Consider the following 17,413-nt stretch of genomic DNA (forward strand, 5'->3'; position numbering starts at 1 on the left):
CAGAACTCTTGCCACACATCATTCTTAAAACAAAAATATGGAAACAAAAGGCATCCTTCCTAAAAGAGACTAGATTCCTGGAAGCTTTAGGAAGCCACTGGGTTTTTTTTTTTTTTTTTTTTTTTGAGACAGAGTCTCACTCTGTTGCCCAGGCTAGAGTGCAGTGGCGCGATCTCGGCTCACTGCAACCTCTGCCTCCTGGGTGTAAGCAATTCTCCTGCCTCAGCCTCCCGAGTAGCTGGGACTACACGTGGGGGCCACCACGCCTGGCTAATTTTTGTATTTTTAGTAGATACGGGGTTTTGCCATGTTGGCCAGGCTCGTGTCAAACCCCTGACCTTAGGTGATCCGCCCGACTCAGCCTCCCAAAGTGCTGGGATCACAGCCATGAGCCACTGCGCCCAGCCTGGATTCTTTCTAGAATGGAAATATCACAGTGACATAACAGACTCGGTGGAGAAGACCGGGAGGATATGGGCGTTATCGGGGAAGAGTCTCTCTTTGCAAAGTCAGGTCTCTGGGCCGACCTTAAGGAGTCCCCAGACTCCAGAACATTTTGCTCTGGGAGTCTGGCCTGATACACGTGACTCAGTCTTCTGACTGATACTGTGGGAACAAAACTTCAATGTCCCTGTCCCCCTTTGACCCTAAATAAAATGGAGAACTGCATCAGGGAGAAAAAAAAAAAAAACATTAGGAAGAAGGAAAGACGTTTGCATTGGGGGTCAATTCAAGAAGTCCCCACTCTGAGTTCAGAGGGAGAAGTGTCTAATGTTGACTCTAAACATTTTGAACTTTCAAATATTTTCCTGCAAAGTCTCTAAGACATTCCTTGGCTCTGGGCTTCAGAGGCTGCTGGGATCTAGCAGACAACATTTCTGATCTCTGGGGTCAGCATAGAAGTGAACAATTATAATTGGTGCCTGTGCAGCTTCTCATTCTGAAGGAGCTACAAATAACCAACCAGCACAGCCTCCCTCTGCCCTGTCTTAGATGGTAGAATGGTTTCTTGATGCGTATGCGTGGAGAGCTGATGGAGGGAGGAAGAGCGGCGGGGGGAGAGACAGGCAGAGAGAAAGAAGGAGAGAAGGAGAGATTTCCTTAAATGATTTGCACAGTGATCCTGAAAGAAGAAAATAACCGAGTGTCAGGGAAGCCCCTGAACGCTCCTGGCTCCCCACCCTTGCTGACTCAAATGACTAGACCGCACTGGTCTCTCTGGGGTTGATAAACACCATTTAGGAGGCCTGGGCTTTGCTGAAGCTCTTCAGAGAAAGGAATGGTTGGCATGTCCCAGTACAGCAGAATGTGAGCAGTGACCAGGATGCCAGCCAGAACTGGCTGCCTAGAAATATTACGAAGCTCTCTGTCCCCGCCCTGTCGGCCATCACTCACCCAGAGGCCGTGTTGCCCATCAGAGATGAATCACATCACTGTTCTATAAAGAACATTCTGGAAACAAAAAGGTGTTGTAATTCCCAAAGGGTATGTCATCATCTCTGATTTAATTTGGGGACCTTTTAGAGAATTTAAACTTCATGCAAGTGTTGGCCAGGGATAGTATGCTAGATGAACAATGACATGAGTAAAAGATGGCACGTGTTTCCTCAAGCAAGTTCACAAACGTGGCGCCGTTTGACCAATCACTAATTGAGGTCAGGAATTTCCTTTGCTGCTAATTGGGGAAGGAAAGCACCAGTGATGAAAGACCCACCCAGGGTCCCAGAGCCGGAAAAGAGGCCTCCAATTCCCATGTAGAGGCTCGCGATCCTCACCTATCACTGCAGGCTGGGGAACTGGTTCCTGTGAGAAGTGTGAGGGCTCTAGAGCATATGTGAGCATGCCAGGCTTCCTGGGAAATGTTCTCCTTCTCCTCCTGGGAGCGTGGGCATTTTCTTCAGTCCCCAAGGGTTACTTTTACAAAAGGGACAGCTGAAACATTCCTGATGCTACGGGCATTTGGTTTTGCCTCCTAAAAGACATGTCTTGTTACTAAGTCATCTACAATAATTCTTTTTTCTTTTTCTTTGAGATGGAGTCTCACTCTGTCAACCAGGCTGGAGTGCAGTGGTGTGATCTCAGCTCACTGCAACCTCTGCCTCCTGGGTTCAAGCAATTCTCCTGCCTCAGTCTCCCCAGTAGCTGAGATTACAGGTGCCTGCCACGATGCTCGACTATTTTTTTTTTTTTTTTTTTTTTGTATTTTTAGTAAAGACAAGGTTTCCTCATGTTTGCCAAGCTGGTCTCGAACTCCTGACCTCAAGTGATCAGCCCTCCTCGGCCTACCAAAGTACTGGGATTACAGGCATGAGCCATGGTGCCTGGCCAATAATTTCTTTTTGAGATGTACTTGCTGTGTCAGTGAGTTGACCTGTTAGCCTGTTGAATAACAAGGCTTGCCAACTGCAGGAGACCGTCTTCCAGGGTGTGGTGGGAAAGCTATAAAACAAGTTTCTTGAGATGCTCAAGAGACCCCCTATGCAAAAACCAGAGCAGAGAGGAGGAGCTTGAACAGCCAACGCTGTGCTATCCTCAAGGCGAGATACGTGTTTTCCTCTTTCCACACTGTGGTACAGTGAGTGGGGGGGGGGTCTGCCCTCAAGGGGAATTGGCAGTGGGGTTCAGGAGCATTGCCCAATCCCCTAACCCGCAGCATCCATCACCTAACCACAGAGGATGAAATTAATGTTCTCAGGTGTCCACCTCCAACTCTTGCCCCTGGACAGCAAAACCCTGACACCCACGCACTGTGTCAATATCGAGCATGAGTCAAAAACACTTTGGCCCCACTTCTTTTGATCTAATTGAACTTCAAATTCTTGTGTTAGGACTAGGACCCATCATTGCCAGGAGAGCTGTGGAGAATACTCTCATTATTCCTAACAACAGAAATTCTCTGTCCTGTACTCATTCATCCCAGAAAATGACCAAAAATGGGGTGAAAAAGAAGTAGAGGACAAAATATTTTACGAAGGAGAAAATGATGGCTGCCGGGGACAGACCCTGATTTAAAACTGAATTATAACTAAAAGGATTGTTTCATTTCTTCCTGTTCTCTTTTTTTTTTTTTTTTCCTTTTAGTAGAGACGAGGGTCTGTGTTGCCCAGGCTTGTCTCAAATTCCTGAGCTCAAGTGATCCTCCTGCCTTGGCCTCCCGAAGTGCTGGGACTACAGATGTGAGCCACTGTGCCCAACCCTGTCCTCTTTTCTATCTTTCTCTTATCACCTCTCCCTTGATCCCCAACTCGCTCACTCTCCTCTTCCCCAGAAAAAGAGAAACCCCTTGAAAAAAGATAAGATGGCAAAAGAGAAAGAACCGTAGAGGGCACCGATTCAGTGACACTTGTGCCAGTAAGTGGAGTGTCCTGCCACCTTCTCCCAAGAACTCACACGATGGAGGGAAATCCTCAGTAAATGCTAGAAGTCACTAGCCCAGGGGCCTAGGGTGATCTCAGTCTGTATTCCCCAAGCCAAAGCCAGCAGGATCTTGACAGAAGCTGCAGGGCCATCTTGGCAGTGCTCTTCCCCTGAGGGAGAATGAATGGGAGCGCTTGTGGGGGGCTGACAGGGGAGTCTGGGGAGACAGGGCTGGAGGAAGAGTGTTGATATAAGCCCTGTGTGAACCAAGGAGACGTCATCCTCTCACCCACCAGAAAACGCAGCTGCGTGCCCAGAGTCGGGGGTGGTGACATCTCCTTGGAGGAGGAGGAGGACTGTTTACCAAGGCCCCAGGCTCTAGGTCTACCCTAGCGAAACAGGGCGGTTGCTTTTTTTTTTTTTTTTTTTAACGTTTCCAGTTTTGCATTAAAAAAAAAAAAAAAAAGGACTTGGCAGTTGGAACTGCCTGCAGGTTTTCACAGCAATTACCCTAAACAGTTAGGTGGCGTCTATTCCTTGAGAACGATTACTTTTTTCTTTTCAAAAGGAAGATAGTACAGCACTATTTAAACACCAAAAAGGGCTTCCCTTCACACTGCTAGGGGAGTCTCCCAAGGGCCAAAATCACAGTGGGGATTCCTCAAAAGGGGCCTACCCGGCTGTAGTCAGCAGCTTGAGCCGCTCCGAGGGTGGTCACAGCCCCCTGGACCAAGCTGCATGGAATGTGCCCTCTTGAAGAGCTGGTGTCAACCCACCCACCTGTAGCCCTAAGAGGCAAGCCTGTACCTGTGCAAGTTACGGACCTGGGAAAGGGACATGGTACCTCCCCAACCCGTCCGATTCTCATTCCTAAGCTGAGAGAGGCAGACGATGGCCCGGGCTGCTCTTAAGCTGGCTGAGGGCTTGGTGAGAGGTCTGGTCACTCACCTTACTCTGCTTCCTGTCCAGATAGAACTGATGTTGGCTTATGGCCATAGCCCAGATGGACTTGATCAATGCCGGACATGCATACCACGTGTGCACTGCAATGCCGCTGTGCCCAAACGTCCTCCTTGTCACCGAAGCCCTGGGGAAGCAAGAATCACAAGGTTCAAACCCATTTCTGTTGAGAGAAACCATTTCTCAGTCAACAGCTTCTGTAGAGAACTCACTGGGTCCTAGAAGCCCTGGCGGAAAGGTAACAGCTGAGCTCTCACACACACCTAGACACGCACACACACTCACGCGCACACACCTCAGAGACACTGGCTGGCAAAGGCCACCTTCTGATTTTCTGACTCCCTAGAGTTGAGAATTTGGCCAAGTCTCGGCCTTGTCTAGGATAAGATGGGTCATTCTAGGTCACTGGATGGTCCTTTTTCGATCCTGCACCTGACACTGGGCCCAGACAAACTTCGCAGACAGGAAAACCTTCAATGATGATCCCTATGAGACAGGAAATGTGCCTGAGGTGGGGATAAGTAAATTATTTTCTAATCACCACAGGCTACACTGTCCCAGGGAATCGGGACTTCTTCCATAACTAACCCAATGTTCCTTGAAGATTTGGTGATCAATTTCCAATCTATTCAGAGAGCAGGGAGGGTACAAACAATCAGGAGACGAAAGGGAGAGAGAAATGTGCCCACCCCCAATTCCCCCAACCTCTGTCTATACTTTTTTTTTTTTTTTTTTCAGACAGAGTCTTGCTCCGTCGACCAGGCTGAAGTGTGGTGGCGCGATCTCATCTCACTGCAACCTCCACCTCCGCCTCCCAGGTTCAAGCGATTCTCCTGCCTCTGCCTCCTAAGTAGCTGGGATGACAGGTGTCCACACCATGCTGGGTTAATTTTTTGTATTTTTAGTAGAGACAGGATTTCATCAGGCTGGTCTGGAACTCCTGGCCTCAGGTGATCCACCTGCCTTGGCCTCCCATAGTGCTTGGATTACAGGCGTGAGCCACTGTGCCTGGCCCTCTCTATACATTTTTAAACCTACATGGAGTAATCAGACTTTAAAAGTGAAAACAAACTGCTGATCTCCATGTAATCCACCACATTCATGGAGTTAGGAGGACTTACATGGTCATGCTCTTAGTGAAGTATATTTTATAGGATAGGCAGATTATTTTGCAAATGAAATCTGAGAATGTGTGTTTGCATGTGTGTGTGTGCGCGCAAATGTGTGACAAGTTGATGGGAAGGTGGGCTGGGATTTGGGGCATTTTACCTGGACATCAGAAACAAAATGTGTGTTCTCAAGACTAACATATCTAATTTGGAAGAAACCTGGGGGTGATCGGCACTTTCAAATAGTAACGTTTTTTTTTCATGGCTAATTTTCCCTTAAAGAAAACAAACCTGCCAGGCAATATCTTACTTTGGAGGAGCTAAAGATTTACAGTGGAGTCTTCTTCACCCTCACTTTTAGGAGAAATTCAAATCTGGTGGGTAATGACACCGAGTCTACACAGGTTTTTTCTCCCTTCGGTTCAAATAAAAGTGAAGAGAAAAAAAAAAAGCCAGCACGTGAAAGAGCGCACAGTTGAAAATAATTGAAAAAAGGAGCCAGTGAGAGTGAGGGGGGGATCCCTCCCCGGTCTCGCTAAATTTAAAAGAAAACAGGGACGTGTGCTCCCAGCTTGGCTTCCATAGCAGTTGCTGCTCTTGGAAATAAATGAATGGCTTTTTTTCCCCCCAGAAAAGCTGAATGAGACAAGAAAAGTATCTTGAAAGGTGGTGCAAGGCTAGGTACCTCCATTTCTCAGGTACCGGGAGGGCGGAAGAGGTAAGTGGCTGGTCAGGTCCGGGTAGTTCCCCAGAGCGTCTAATGCAGATACTCAAAGTTCTTCTCCTGCTCTATTACTACTTTATCTCCTTTCCTCATCTTTCGCTTCAGGCCCTTCCTATTTTGCCCAAACCTTAGACATGAAATGTTGGCCCAGCCTGGAGAAGCTCAGGAATGAAGCTAAGCATTGAGTTAGGATGCCCAGGGGGAGAAAGTGCACGGTGTTTGTCTGGTACGCCACAGGGAATGGTGCAATCACACCTGAGCCCATCGGCCCAGAAAGCAGCCTCTGCCCTCAATGATTCCCATCAATTACATCTTCGTTAAATGACCGCATCTGGCGCTGCCCATCCTGTTACCTTGGTCCTGACTCCCTGCCTGGCTTGGGGGAGGGGCTGAGCCTGGAACACCAAACTAATATGAGGCCAATCACATTCCCCTTCCCTAACCTCAAATAAGCAAGGCCACAAGCAATAGGATGACACATTCAACTTAAAAAGCACCACAAGGTTCATTTCAAAGTAACTGGAAGAGAGGACGTGCAATGATACCAACGTAAAAATAGTCAACCCTGAGGCGGGCGGATCACGAGGTCAAGAGATGGAGACCATCCTGGCCAACATGGTGAAATCCCGTCTCTACTAAAAATACAAAAATTAGCTGGGCGTGGTGGCGCACACCTGTAGTGTCAGCTACTTGGGAGGCTGAGGAAGGAGAATTGCTTGAACTTGGAAGGTGGAGGGTGCAGTGGGCCGAGATCGCACCACTGCACTCCAGCCTGGGGACAGAGTGAGACTCCGTCTCAAAAGAAAAAAAAAAGTAAACACCCAAGGCCGTAGATACCCCACATACCCTGCCCTGATCATTCCGTGTTCTATGCACGTAACACACTCACACGTGGCTCATGAATACGTGAAATACAAGAGAAAACTATCAATACAAGAGAAAAAAGGCACCACTAGGATGTGAAAAGGAGAACTGAGTGCAAGAAAGACCTTACAGCTCATAGCTCTGGCTCTGCCACCATGCTAAGTAACTGACCTGAAGCCATTTCCTTTCCTTGTGTGTCTTTAATGCTGAAGTCATCCCGGGTCTCCACCTCCGGCCTCCCTGGGCCTCTCCCCCATTCCTGCCTGTCTGCAGGCTAACTCGGTGTACTCAGAGCGAGTGTGCCTGGGAGGAGACACATCTGCTCTAGCCTCTGGGCTCCTCCAACTCCTACTTCCCTCCAGCCAGACCCTCCCTCATTTCTTTATCCTAATTGAGAAGCTCCCACCTGACATTATATCACCCTGAGGGCCCACCACGTGGCTTTAATCCTAGTTACCCCTCCAGGTCCCACTCAGACCTCTCCTTCCTGGTAAGCCTCTCCCTTCCTGACCAGCCAGGCCTCTGGCGACCCCGTCCTTCACCCTTCATGGCCCACGATATCTGGCCCTTCTGTACGGTAGAGAAAGTGCCTAAGCTCGGGGGCCAGACCTCCTAGGTTCAAATCCTGCCTCTCCTGTATACTAGCTACTTGTCCTCTAGAGCAGGTTCGTTTGTTTCCTGTGACATTCCATGAGTTCCTTCTTCTCGGCAGGTTCCAGGCAGTGGCTCACGCCCATAATCCCAGCACTTTGGGATGCCAAGATGGGAGGATCGTTTTAGCTCAGGAGTTTGAGACTAGCCTGGGCAACACTGTGAGACCCAGTCTCTCAAAAAAAAAAAAAAAAAAAAAAAACATGCTGGGTATGGTGGTGTGTGGCTGTAGTCCCAGCTACTCGGGGGGCTGAGGTGGGAGAACTGCTTGAGCCTGGGAGGTGGAGGCTGCAGTGACCTATGATCGCACCACTGCATTCCAGCGTGGGTGACAGAATGAGACCCTGTCTCAACAACAACAAAAAAGTTCCTTCTTCTGCCTGTCTTCTCAGCTACACTAGAAGATCGCTAAGGAAGAAGACCCTGCCTCCGACTTCCTTCCTTCCCTGCCACAGCTGACACAGCACCTGAACAGGACACAGAAGCTTCGCAAGAAACATGACATTGATCACTGCTGTCTAATAGGCGACAGACCCACTGAAGAGTCACATGTGAGGTCTAGATTCTTTCCTATATCCCTGGGCCTTGGGAAAGAGAATTTAGTAGTACTCACCGACAGGGTGACAGACGCAGAGAGAACACGAACACACATGCGCAGATAGACGCATGAGTGGTTAAAGGATTTGTCCAAGGTGCCTGGGTGTTCACTGAATTCCCAGCAGAGCACAGGCATGGAGGAGGGTCTATTCCCTGCGCTCAGCCCCTTAGATTACCCAGCCCCTCATTTTTATCCTTTGGAGCATCCCCTTTCTGCATCTGACCCATTGTGGCAAAGTTCATTTCACTCTTTTTGTACTTAAATTTCCCCTCCTCTTATATGCCTAAGAACCTGATCCAGTTCAGTTCACCTGAAAAATGAACAGTGAGTTTCTTCTTGGCTGGAATATTATTTTTGAAATCTCCCTGCCTGCCCTGCTTGGCCTGAACAGATGGATCTGTGCTCTGTGGAGGGGGCTTGTGGCCACGAAACCCCTTGCAGGTCCCTGAGAAACACTGGATAAAATATTTTTCTGTTAAAGGCTACCATCTTTACCTGACTGCAGAGATGCAGAAGCTCTCAGCTGCTCCCCACTAACTATTCCTGTAGTAATTGTGGTGCTGAGATAAGCTTCTCCCCTACACAGGAGTGGCTGTTTCAGGGAGATTACCCTGGAGGGCAAGCATGGCTTCATTCCTACCGGGTTATCATGGGCTGCAGGAACAGGGGCTACTGCACAGGTCCAAGCCCTCGCACTGGGCGGGGTAACTCCCAGTCTCCCTCCTGTCCAGAGCTCATGGGGAGGTACCGCAGCTTGTTTTGAGTGTCAGAAGCCATGCGTGAGCTGGAATTGGTGCCAAGTCCTCTTTCTAAGCCCAGGGCTGGAGCATCAACAGCGCCTAAAATCCACTTTCGTTCCTCTGTAGAGTCTGTTTTCTGCGTCTCCCCGGGGCTACCTTCTTATTGTAAATGTTTCTGGCCTTATGGAAAGTGATTTCTTAGTTGTCAGGCCTGGTTTTAGGGAATTATGCTGCTTTTTGGGATGCCTATAACTTTAGGTCCAGCGGGAGAAAAAGAGAGGAAAACAGTGGGTATGAGCTGCCCAGACCCCAGCCACTCGGGGCTCCCTGCACTCCAACCTGGGGCCCCACTGTCTCACATCTAAGAGTACAGGGACTTTTTACAACCCTGGTGCTATCTGGGGTACGATTTTGGGTGGAGGGAAAAAATAATTTCATTTCTTTCACATCCACCCATGATACTAACATCCTAAAATTACAGCTCCTGGAATAAAACAATGTAGCACAACTGCTTTGGTGACAGATTCATTTTCGCATTGACTGTCCTGCCTGAAACACTTTCAGAAGCTCTAAGGAGCGATTCTTCAGACTCCCCTGTAGCAAAGGTTTCCTATGGGGACTTACTGGTGTGTGTTACAAAGTGCTATAAAGCTTCCCTCCAGTGCAGGTAAAACACACACACACTGACTCACACACATATGAGCCAGGGACACATGTGGCCAGATGAGACGGTCAGGGATTGCTACTTACACACACACACACACACATACACACATGTGTGAACCCACTGCATTTATCAAGACATATAATCCAAAAGAAAGTTTCACTGCCTGATTGGAGCTCCATTCCCCGGGAGACCGCCCCCCCAACTCCAAACTGATCATGAACGAGCCCCAAAATAATAAGATCAATAACATGCCCGGCCGAGAGCCACGCCATCCCGCAAGAAAAGGACTTTTCAAACTTACCTGCGTGGGTCATGAACTTCCACGGAAAACTTCTTTTCTCTGAAGTACAGGTTTTCCAACTGTCTCCATTGGAAAATCTGGACAGAAAACAGCGAAGTTTAAAACTCAGGAGGGGCTGGTTCCTGGACCATCTTCCCCTGCTGCTGGTTAACTTTCCACAGCTGGCAGTCTCCTTATCAAAGCAGAGACCGTAGTTTGTGCCGCCTCCGCCTCTTGCTTGACACACACACACACACACACACACACTCTCTCTCGCAGCTCTCCAGTTCAAAACCAGGCAACGTGGGTGTGGATTTTCCTGCAGGTTCCGTAACGGGAACAAAACAAGTTCTTTTCAAGTTCTCCGCCTTTGGTCGGCCTTTGTTGGTTTGGTCGTGGCAGTCCCCAGCTTGGCAGACTTTTCCCTTCCAGGAGAGGGAGGAGAGGTGGGGACGGGGGGAGAGGGACCCAGCAGGCAAGGCGGTGGGTGAGGGGAAAGGAGCGAAGCGCTCAGGAGGGAGCAGTAGCCATCTGCGTGGAGTGCTGAACTGAGCTTCCTCCCCTCCAGTGCTGAAATGGGAAGGCGTTCAAATTCCCAGCCTCCCATCGGGACTCCACTTCCTGCTCACTAATGTGTAAGAGCCTTGCAAAGGGCGGAGGAGGCTGGGACCTTATTTCGGGGGCAGGCAACTCAAGATCACAGTGTGAGCCTGTCAAGCCCATTCTTCTTGCTGCAGCACAAAGAAAACCAAGAGTTCTGTCGCCCGGAAGGACGCTGCAGCCAGTCTCTCCCTCGGGCTTGGCCAGGGAGGGTGAGAAGTGGAACAGGGTGAGAAGTGGAACGCAGGGGGCCCTGGCAGTCATTCCTCCTTCAGACCAGTGAGCTCGTTAACTAAAAAGCCGACTGTAATGTTTGGAAGTAATTAGGGCTGCATCCACTTGCCCCAGGAAGGGGGTTCCTCTCATTGGATGAAAAAGAAAGTTACTTTAACCCTCTGGGAAATGTCACAGGAGGTTCAACTTGTGTGCACACACATTTGCATTCATATTTGATGGTTACTGCATCGCCTTCCGTATACTTGGAATTTCGGTTTGTTTTGCAGAAAGAAGGGGTAAAGCAGGAATCTTGTTCTTGTCTTTCTGCGGGGGAACAGCTTCCCTAGACTCCCCTCTTTCTCTGGCCACCGACTTAAATGATTTTCAGGGTCTTGCCCAGAGTCCTTGGACCTGAAGCTCCTGACCCTCTCTGACCCGCTCATGTTCTGTCCACCTTAGAGACGTGATGGTCATTTCCTGTATCCAATCCACCCTGTCTTCCCAGGCTGGGACACTGCCAGTCAGCAGTTGGGCCAGTGGACCCAGAACCCCAAATAAAACTGGGCTGGAATAAAAAGTGCTTCTGGAATGGCCGCATTCTTTTACCTTCACAATCTGCTCTCTGGAATTTTACAATTATTTTGTCTGCGTAAATACTGGGAAGGAGAATATCTATTATCTCTTATTACAGAGCTGCCTCTTTTGTCCCCGGCTCAGAGTGCATTTCACTCTGAAGCCCAAGGAAATTATATTTTTCTTTCTTGTTAAGCATCAACTCCGGGTGGGTAGAGAGACACTGCAAGGAAAGCAAATGGCCCAAAGCCCTGTGTTGGCTGACAGCTTTGTGTCAGAGACTCAACAGCGCCTTAGTGGAGTCTGTTACTAAAATACACAGACCCAGGTCTCATGCTCCTGTCTGATGCTTGGCCACTATAAATCCTTCCATGAAAACACCCAAACTTCCTCTCCGGTCCCCAGGTGTTATATATTCAGAGACATTCTACCTGAACTTAGCCAGAGCTACAAAAATACCAGAATGAACAGGTTACAAGACCTTGGCCTCACAACCTGGGGGCAGTACACTGAGCAAAGTGGTCAGGCAGGCAGGCTTTGTGGTCTGACTACAGCTGTTTGAATCCAAGCTCCACTACATTTTTTTTTTTTTTTTTTTTTGAGACAGACTCGCTGTGTCCCCCCAGGCTGGAGTGGTGTCAAGATCTCGGCTCACTGCAACCTCTGCCTCTTGGGTTCAAGTGATTCTTGTGCCTCAGCCTTCCGAGTAGCTGGGATTACAGGAGTATGCCACCACACCTGTATAATTTTTGTATTTTTTAGTAGAGACAGGGTTTTGCCATGGTGGGCAGGCTGGTCTCCAACTCCTGGCCTCAAGTGCTCTGCCCGCCTTGGCCTCCCAAAATTTTGGGATTACAGGCGTGAGTCACCATGCCCAACTCTGGCTCTAAGCTGCTGGACCTGACACAAGTTACAGCATTTCCTTTAGCCTCAGTTTTCCCCTCTGTAAAATGGCAAAAATGACCGCTCTAAGGTAGATCTCAGCAGCCACAGATCGTAGCACAGTACTGGCACAAAGTGACCTTAGATCTTACTATGAATCCCAAATGTTCTTACTTCTCCCAAATCCTGGCAGATTAAAAGAGAGTAACTCCAGAACAACCAGAATCATTCTTTTCTTAGATTTCCTAACTCAAGCCCTGACTTTTGGGTTTTAAAAAAATTATTATGGGTGTGCTGCAAATCCCTAAATACAGAGAATTTTTCTCCCGGTGCCCCTCCCCTCCTCTCAAGTAAGTGATGTGGATAGTATTTCAATGAAAGGGTCCTGTTGGCTGCATCCCACAGGGGTCCCTCAGCCCCTATCCTGCACCCGCCTTGCTCAGGCAAAGTGAAGTCTTAAACAGGATAGGCCTTCTGGGTGTGCGACCTGAGGGCCCTTTGCTCAGAAGGTCCTTGGCTTGGTTTCATGCTCTGCTGTTGACATCTTGAAATTCCTAATAGGTTTCCTTCCTCTCCTCCCCTCCCCCTCCCCCTCCCCCTCTTCCTCCTCCTTCTCCTCCTCTCCTCTCCTCTCCTTTCCTGTCTTTGTTGCTATATGCTTTTAAAAAATTAATTTCCATAGGTTTTTGGGGAACAGGCGGTATTCAGTTAAGTTCCTTAGTGGTGATCTGTGAGAGTTTGGTGTGCCCATCCCCCGAGCAGTGGACACTGAACCCACCTAATGGGCTTGATCAAGGGGCCCAGCATGTCCATTTTGCACTGGGCCCTGCTCATTGTGGACTTGATCCTGGCCTTAGGTCCTGGCGTGTACTGGTCCTGGCAGGCTCTGTCGGGTAAGGTGCCTGCCAGCCTAATGGGCAGGCCCGGGAGGTGGGACCCTCAGGCCCTCCAAGAGAAGGAAAGAAAGCAGAACCAGGTGTGAGCACGCTTGAGAAACCCCCTGTGCCTCTCATGGGAAGCCCCCTCCCCGCCTGATGAAGAACCCCAGAGCAGAATGCTCCGAGGGGTTATTTCCCTGGCAACTCCTCTCTCCCCCATTCCATGCAAAATAAAACACAAACCAAGCTTTGCTTTAAGTGCTCCGTGATGCAGTTCGTCATGGAGTACCATGCGTCTGCCAAAGGGCCCGAACAAAACCATCTGGACTCTGCTGCATGGCCCTGTCTGTGGCTGCTGTAGCTGCCGTAGCTGCCTGAGGGAAGGCCTTGCCTCCAGCTTCTGCCCTTGGCTGTGAACCATGGAGTCCTGGCTCCCAGGCATATCCCCGGGATGATGCATTTTTGTAGCAGGGTGCAGAACAATGGATTCCCCCTGATGCTTGCTTTAAGCATGAATTTTTGTTTTGCAAATGCAACCCTGGGAAGGAAGGGTAAGAGTGAGGTGAAGGGATGGGTGGTTTTTAGGATCAGATTATTGCATTGAGACATTAGAAGGGTCCAGGAACAGGCTGGGAACCGTGGTTCATGCCTGCAATCCCAGCACTTTGGGAGACTGAGGCGGGCAGATCTCTTGAAGTCAGGAGTTCAAGACCAGCCTGGGCCAACATGGCAAAACTCCATCTCTGTGAAAAACACAAAAATTAGCTGGGTGTAGCGGTGGGCGCCTGTAGTCCCAGCTACTCAGGAGGCTGAGGCAAGAGAATCACTAGAACCCGGGAGGCAGAGGTTGTAGCGAGCCGGGATCGCGCCACTGTACTGCAGCCTGGGCAACAGAGCAAGACTCCTTCTTAAAACAAACACAAAAGCAAAAGGGTCCCGGGAACAGAAGAGGAGGTGTGCATGTCAGAATAGTAGCCTGATCCTTTTCTCTTCACTCAGGAGGGAGGGGTGAGCTGGGGAGCAGGAATATGAAGGCAGAAGGGACCAGGAGGGGGAAGCAGCTGGCTGGAAAGGCATCATGCTCTTCATGCGGTCTGGGGCATTTCTGCCCACAGGCCCTTGTGCCCATGGCTTAGAGGCCCCATTAAATACCTCACTCTGAGGCCGGCAGAGCAAACACAACAATCAAATCAACAAACAGGAGATGCTCCACCTTGCCTCCCCTTTGTAAACAGGGTAAGGTGGGCTCTGACTGAGCTGGTTTCCGGGCAGCCCTGATGGTCTGCGCCACCTCAGGGGAGCGTCCCGAGCTTGCGCTGGCTCGGTGCAGCCGTCATAACCCCCCACCACGTAAAGCTGGCCACTCGCTCTGCCCCTCCGCCTAAAGACACAGCAGGCACCTATAATGATCATCGGGATGGCTGGGCGGGTTCCCTTAGGGATTTGTGTAATGCCTATGGCCAGTTATACCCAAGGAGCTAATTAAAAAGCGAAAATACGTAGTTCTACCAATAATCAAAGAATGTATTAATTCATACCTATTAAATCAAGGGGTTTCTAGTGCACGTCATTTAGGCATCTTTAAAAAGCCCTGCACACATCGTTCCTTTGATCTTTTGGCATCCCTCAAGAAGAGTAAGTGGGAAATTTACTTCTTGGGGAAAACAAGGCCCAGAGAAATTAAGGAAAACTGCCTAAGGCCACACAGCAAGTAAGTGAAGGAAGCAGAAATAGAAGTCAAGGGCACCTGGTCCATTACACTAACCTCTAACTATGTTGCTTTCCCCAGGAGTCCACCAATTAGTGGGAACAGCTCTTACTGACTAATGGATGGTTAACTTTACAAGTGGAATGATTTTTACAAATGAGCTACAATATGACTCAATATGACTGTAAGCAGAAAGTAAAAAAGCAAATCTTTTTCGTCCTACACCATGGCCTGGCTTTCCTTTTATACGGTAAATGATAACAAGTATTCTTTCTTTCTATCCTTGGAGTCCTGGCTTCCTCTAGTTTTCTATACAGCAATGCTTCAATACTCAGTAGCTTTCATCCAAAGACTAAAACACAACAACAACTGTGATGAAGGGCAGCCTGGGCCGGTCGTGGTGGCTCACGCCTGTAATCTCGTTACTTTGGGAGGCCAATGTTGGGTAATCACTTGAGGTCAAGAGTTCGAGACCAGCCTTGTCAACACGGGGAACTCCTGTTTCTACTAAAAATTAGCCAGGCATAGTGGCACATGCCTGTAATCGTAGCTACTCGGGAGGCTGAGGCAGGAGAATTGTTTGTACCTGGGAGACAGAGGTTGCAGTGAGCCGAGATCTTACCACTGCACTCCAGCCTGGGCAACGCAGCGAGACTCCATTTCAAACAAAACAAAACAAACAGCCTGGATGATCTGGGCTTGCATGGAACAAAACTTGGAACCGCCAAGACGTGGCTTCCTTGAGACTATGTCTGTCCCTGTTGTTGGGACTGGCTGATACTGGATGTGGATTCTTAGTTTCTGACCTAGACTTGCTGTGATTTCCAATGCCATCATAGGTCCTCCACTTTCCTGTTCTGGGACTCAGTGTCTTCATGTATGAAAACAGGAGGTGGGAAACATTTATCCACGGAGTGCAAACAAGAGTGGGTAATAAATACTGCCTTTGAGCCCTGAACGCAACAGGGTCCACTCTAAGTACTTAATGAGCAGGGACGAGTTACTGGTTTCTATTAGCTGGCCTGCTGGATTCCCACATCCTGTGTTTGGCTAAAGGTTGGGGCAGAGGAAGGGGCTTTGGCTCCACTGGACTTCCTCCCCAGCCAGCATTTATGGAGAGCTGGGACTGCATGTCGGGTAGTGGGCGAGCTCCCGGGACGATGCGGAAATAAGATGCTTGAGAGGAAGCTCCGTCTAGTGGCTCTGATGCTTGACCAGGACTTTGGAGAACCTCGTCTTCCCCCGCTGTCCCTGAGGCTGAGTCACCAAGCTTCTTAATGACCTCCCTATGAGTAACTTCCTGCTTCATCCAGGGGGCCTATTACACAGAATCACAGCAGCCATCTATCTGGTCCACCTCCTCCTTGCACAGATAAAGTAACCTCAGGAGAGAGAGGTTAAGGGATTGGCAGAGGTTAAATAAGTAATTGATGTCAGGACCCACATCTTGTGACTTCTGGTCCTGGACTCTTTCTAACACACCATGAAGCTCTGACAACGAATGAGAACAAAGTTGTTTCAAGCTTCTTGTTCTGGGTATCTATATAAGAAGAATTAGACCTAATTCTTCTTATATAGATGGACATGAATAATCTCCAAGCTCAGAAGGAAACATACAAACTGAAAAACTCACTTCCTTATTTCATTTCTGCCCTGTTTACTTTGTAGAGCAGACTGGCACTTGCAAATCTTTAGGTGGATTTACATTTTCAGCAAATACAAATGAGTTGTTACACATCTAGAGGGCTGCAGGGCAAAAGAAAGGAGTCACTGAACCTGAATCAGATGGAATTTAAAATGTGAGAGAACCCAGAAAGCCCCAAGCCTGTGCTCTCAGAGGACTGGATCCCATGTGCCCTGGTAAGGTTTTGCTATTGGAGCACAGCCAGTTCTAAGAAGGAACAGAAGTAGGTATATATACACACATACATACACATCTATAATATATATACATATATATTATATATATATTTTTGGAGACAGAGTCTCACTGTATTTTCTAGGCTGGAGTGCAGTGGCATGATCTTGGCTCACTGCAACCTCTGCTGCCTCCCGGGTTCAAGCGATTCTCCTGCCTCAGCCTCCCGAGTAGCTAGGGTTACAGGCGCCCGCTACCATGCCTGGCTAATTTTTGTATTTTTAGTAGAGACGGGGTTTCACCATGTTGCCCAGCCTGCTCTCGAATTCCTGACCTCACGTGATCCACCCACCTCAGTCTCCCAAAGTGCTGGGATTATAGGCCTGAGCCACTGCGCCCAGCCCAGGTATATATTTTTAGTGGGTTGAAATCATGTGTCAGAGGTTTTTTTTTTTTTTCTATCAGTTCTATAGGCATTCAGTATATTTTACTTTTTACAAAAAAAGAAGACAGAGGCAAGGCCCTTGGATTTTAGGAGCATCAAATTCCCATTCCCTTTCCAACCATTCATGTAGTAGTCATCTACTTTGTACTGGCCTGTTCAAATAGGCAAGAGGAAACATGTGGTGTTTAATACATGTTTATATTTGTAGGGAGCTTACAATCTACTTGGGAAGACAAGACATACCTAAAGTAGCTTGTATTCATGCTATAGGAATCCATGATGGAGCTTAAAACCATCTCTGGT

The 17,413-nt window shown here is 48.7% G+C and overlaps 1 protein-coding gene across 6 annotated transcripts in view; it reads right to left on the reverse strand.

Moving 5' to 3' along the window:
* FRMD4A (FERM domain containing 4A) overlaps positions 1 to 17,413 on the reverse strand; it is a 365,202-nt gene that overhangs the window by 53,537 nt on the left and 294,252 nt on the right. For all 6 annotated transcript variants that reach the window (XM_030940428.1, XM_030940429.1, XM_030940427.1 and 3 more), the window contains 2 exons: positions 9,972 to 10,048; positions 4,306 to 4,444 (listed from right to left, as the gene is read on the reverse strand). In XM_030940428.1, coding sequence (XP_030796288.1) covers positions 4,306 to 4,444; positions 9,972 to 10,048 — 216 coding nt within the window. The remainder of the gene's footprint in view (positions 1 to 4,305; positions 4,445 to 9,971; positions 10,049 to 17,413) is intronic.

The sequence above is a fragment of the Rhinopithecus roxellana genome, chromosome 11, assembly GCF_007565055.1.
Source record: "Rhinopithecus roxellana isolate Shanxi Qingling chromosome 11, ASM756505v1, whole genome shotgun sequence".
Taxonomy (NCBI): domain Eukaryota; kingdom Metazoa; phylum Chordata; class Mammalia; order Primates; family Cercopithecidae; genus Rhinopithecus; species Rhinopithecus roxellana.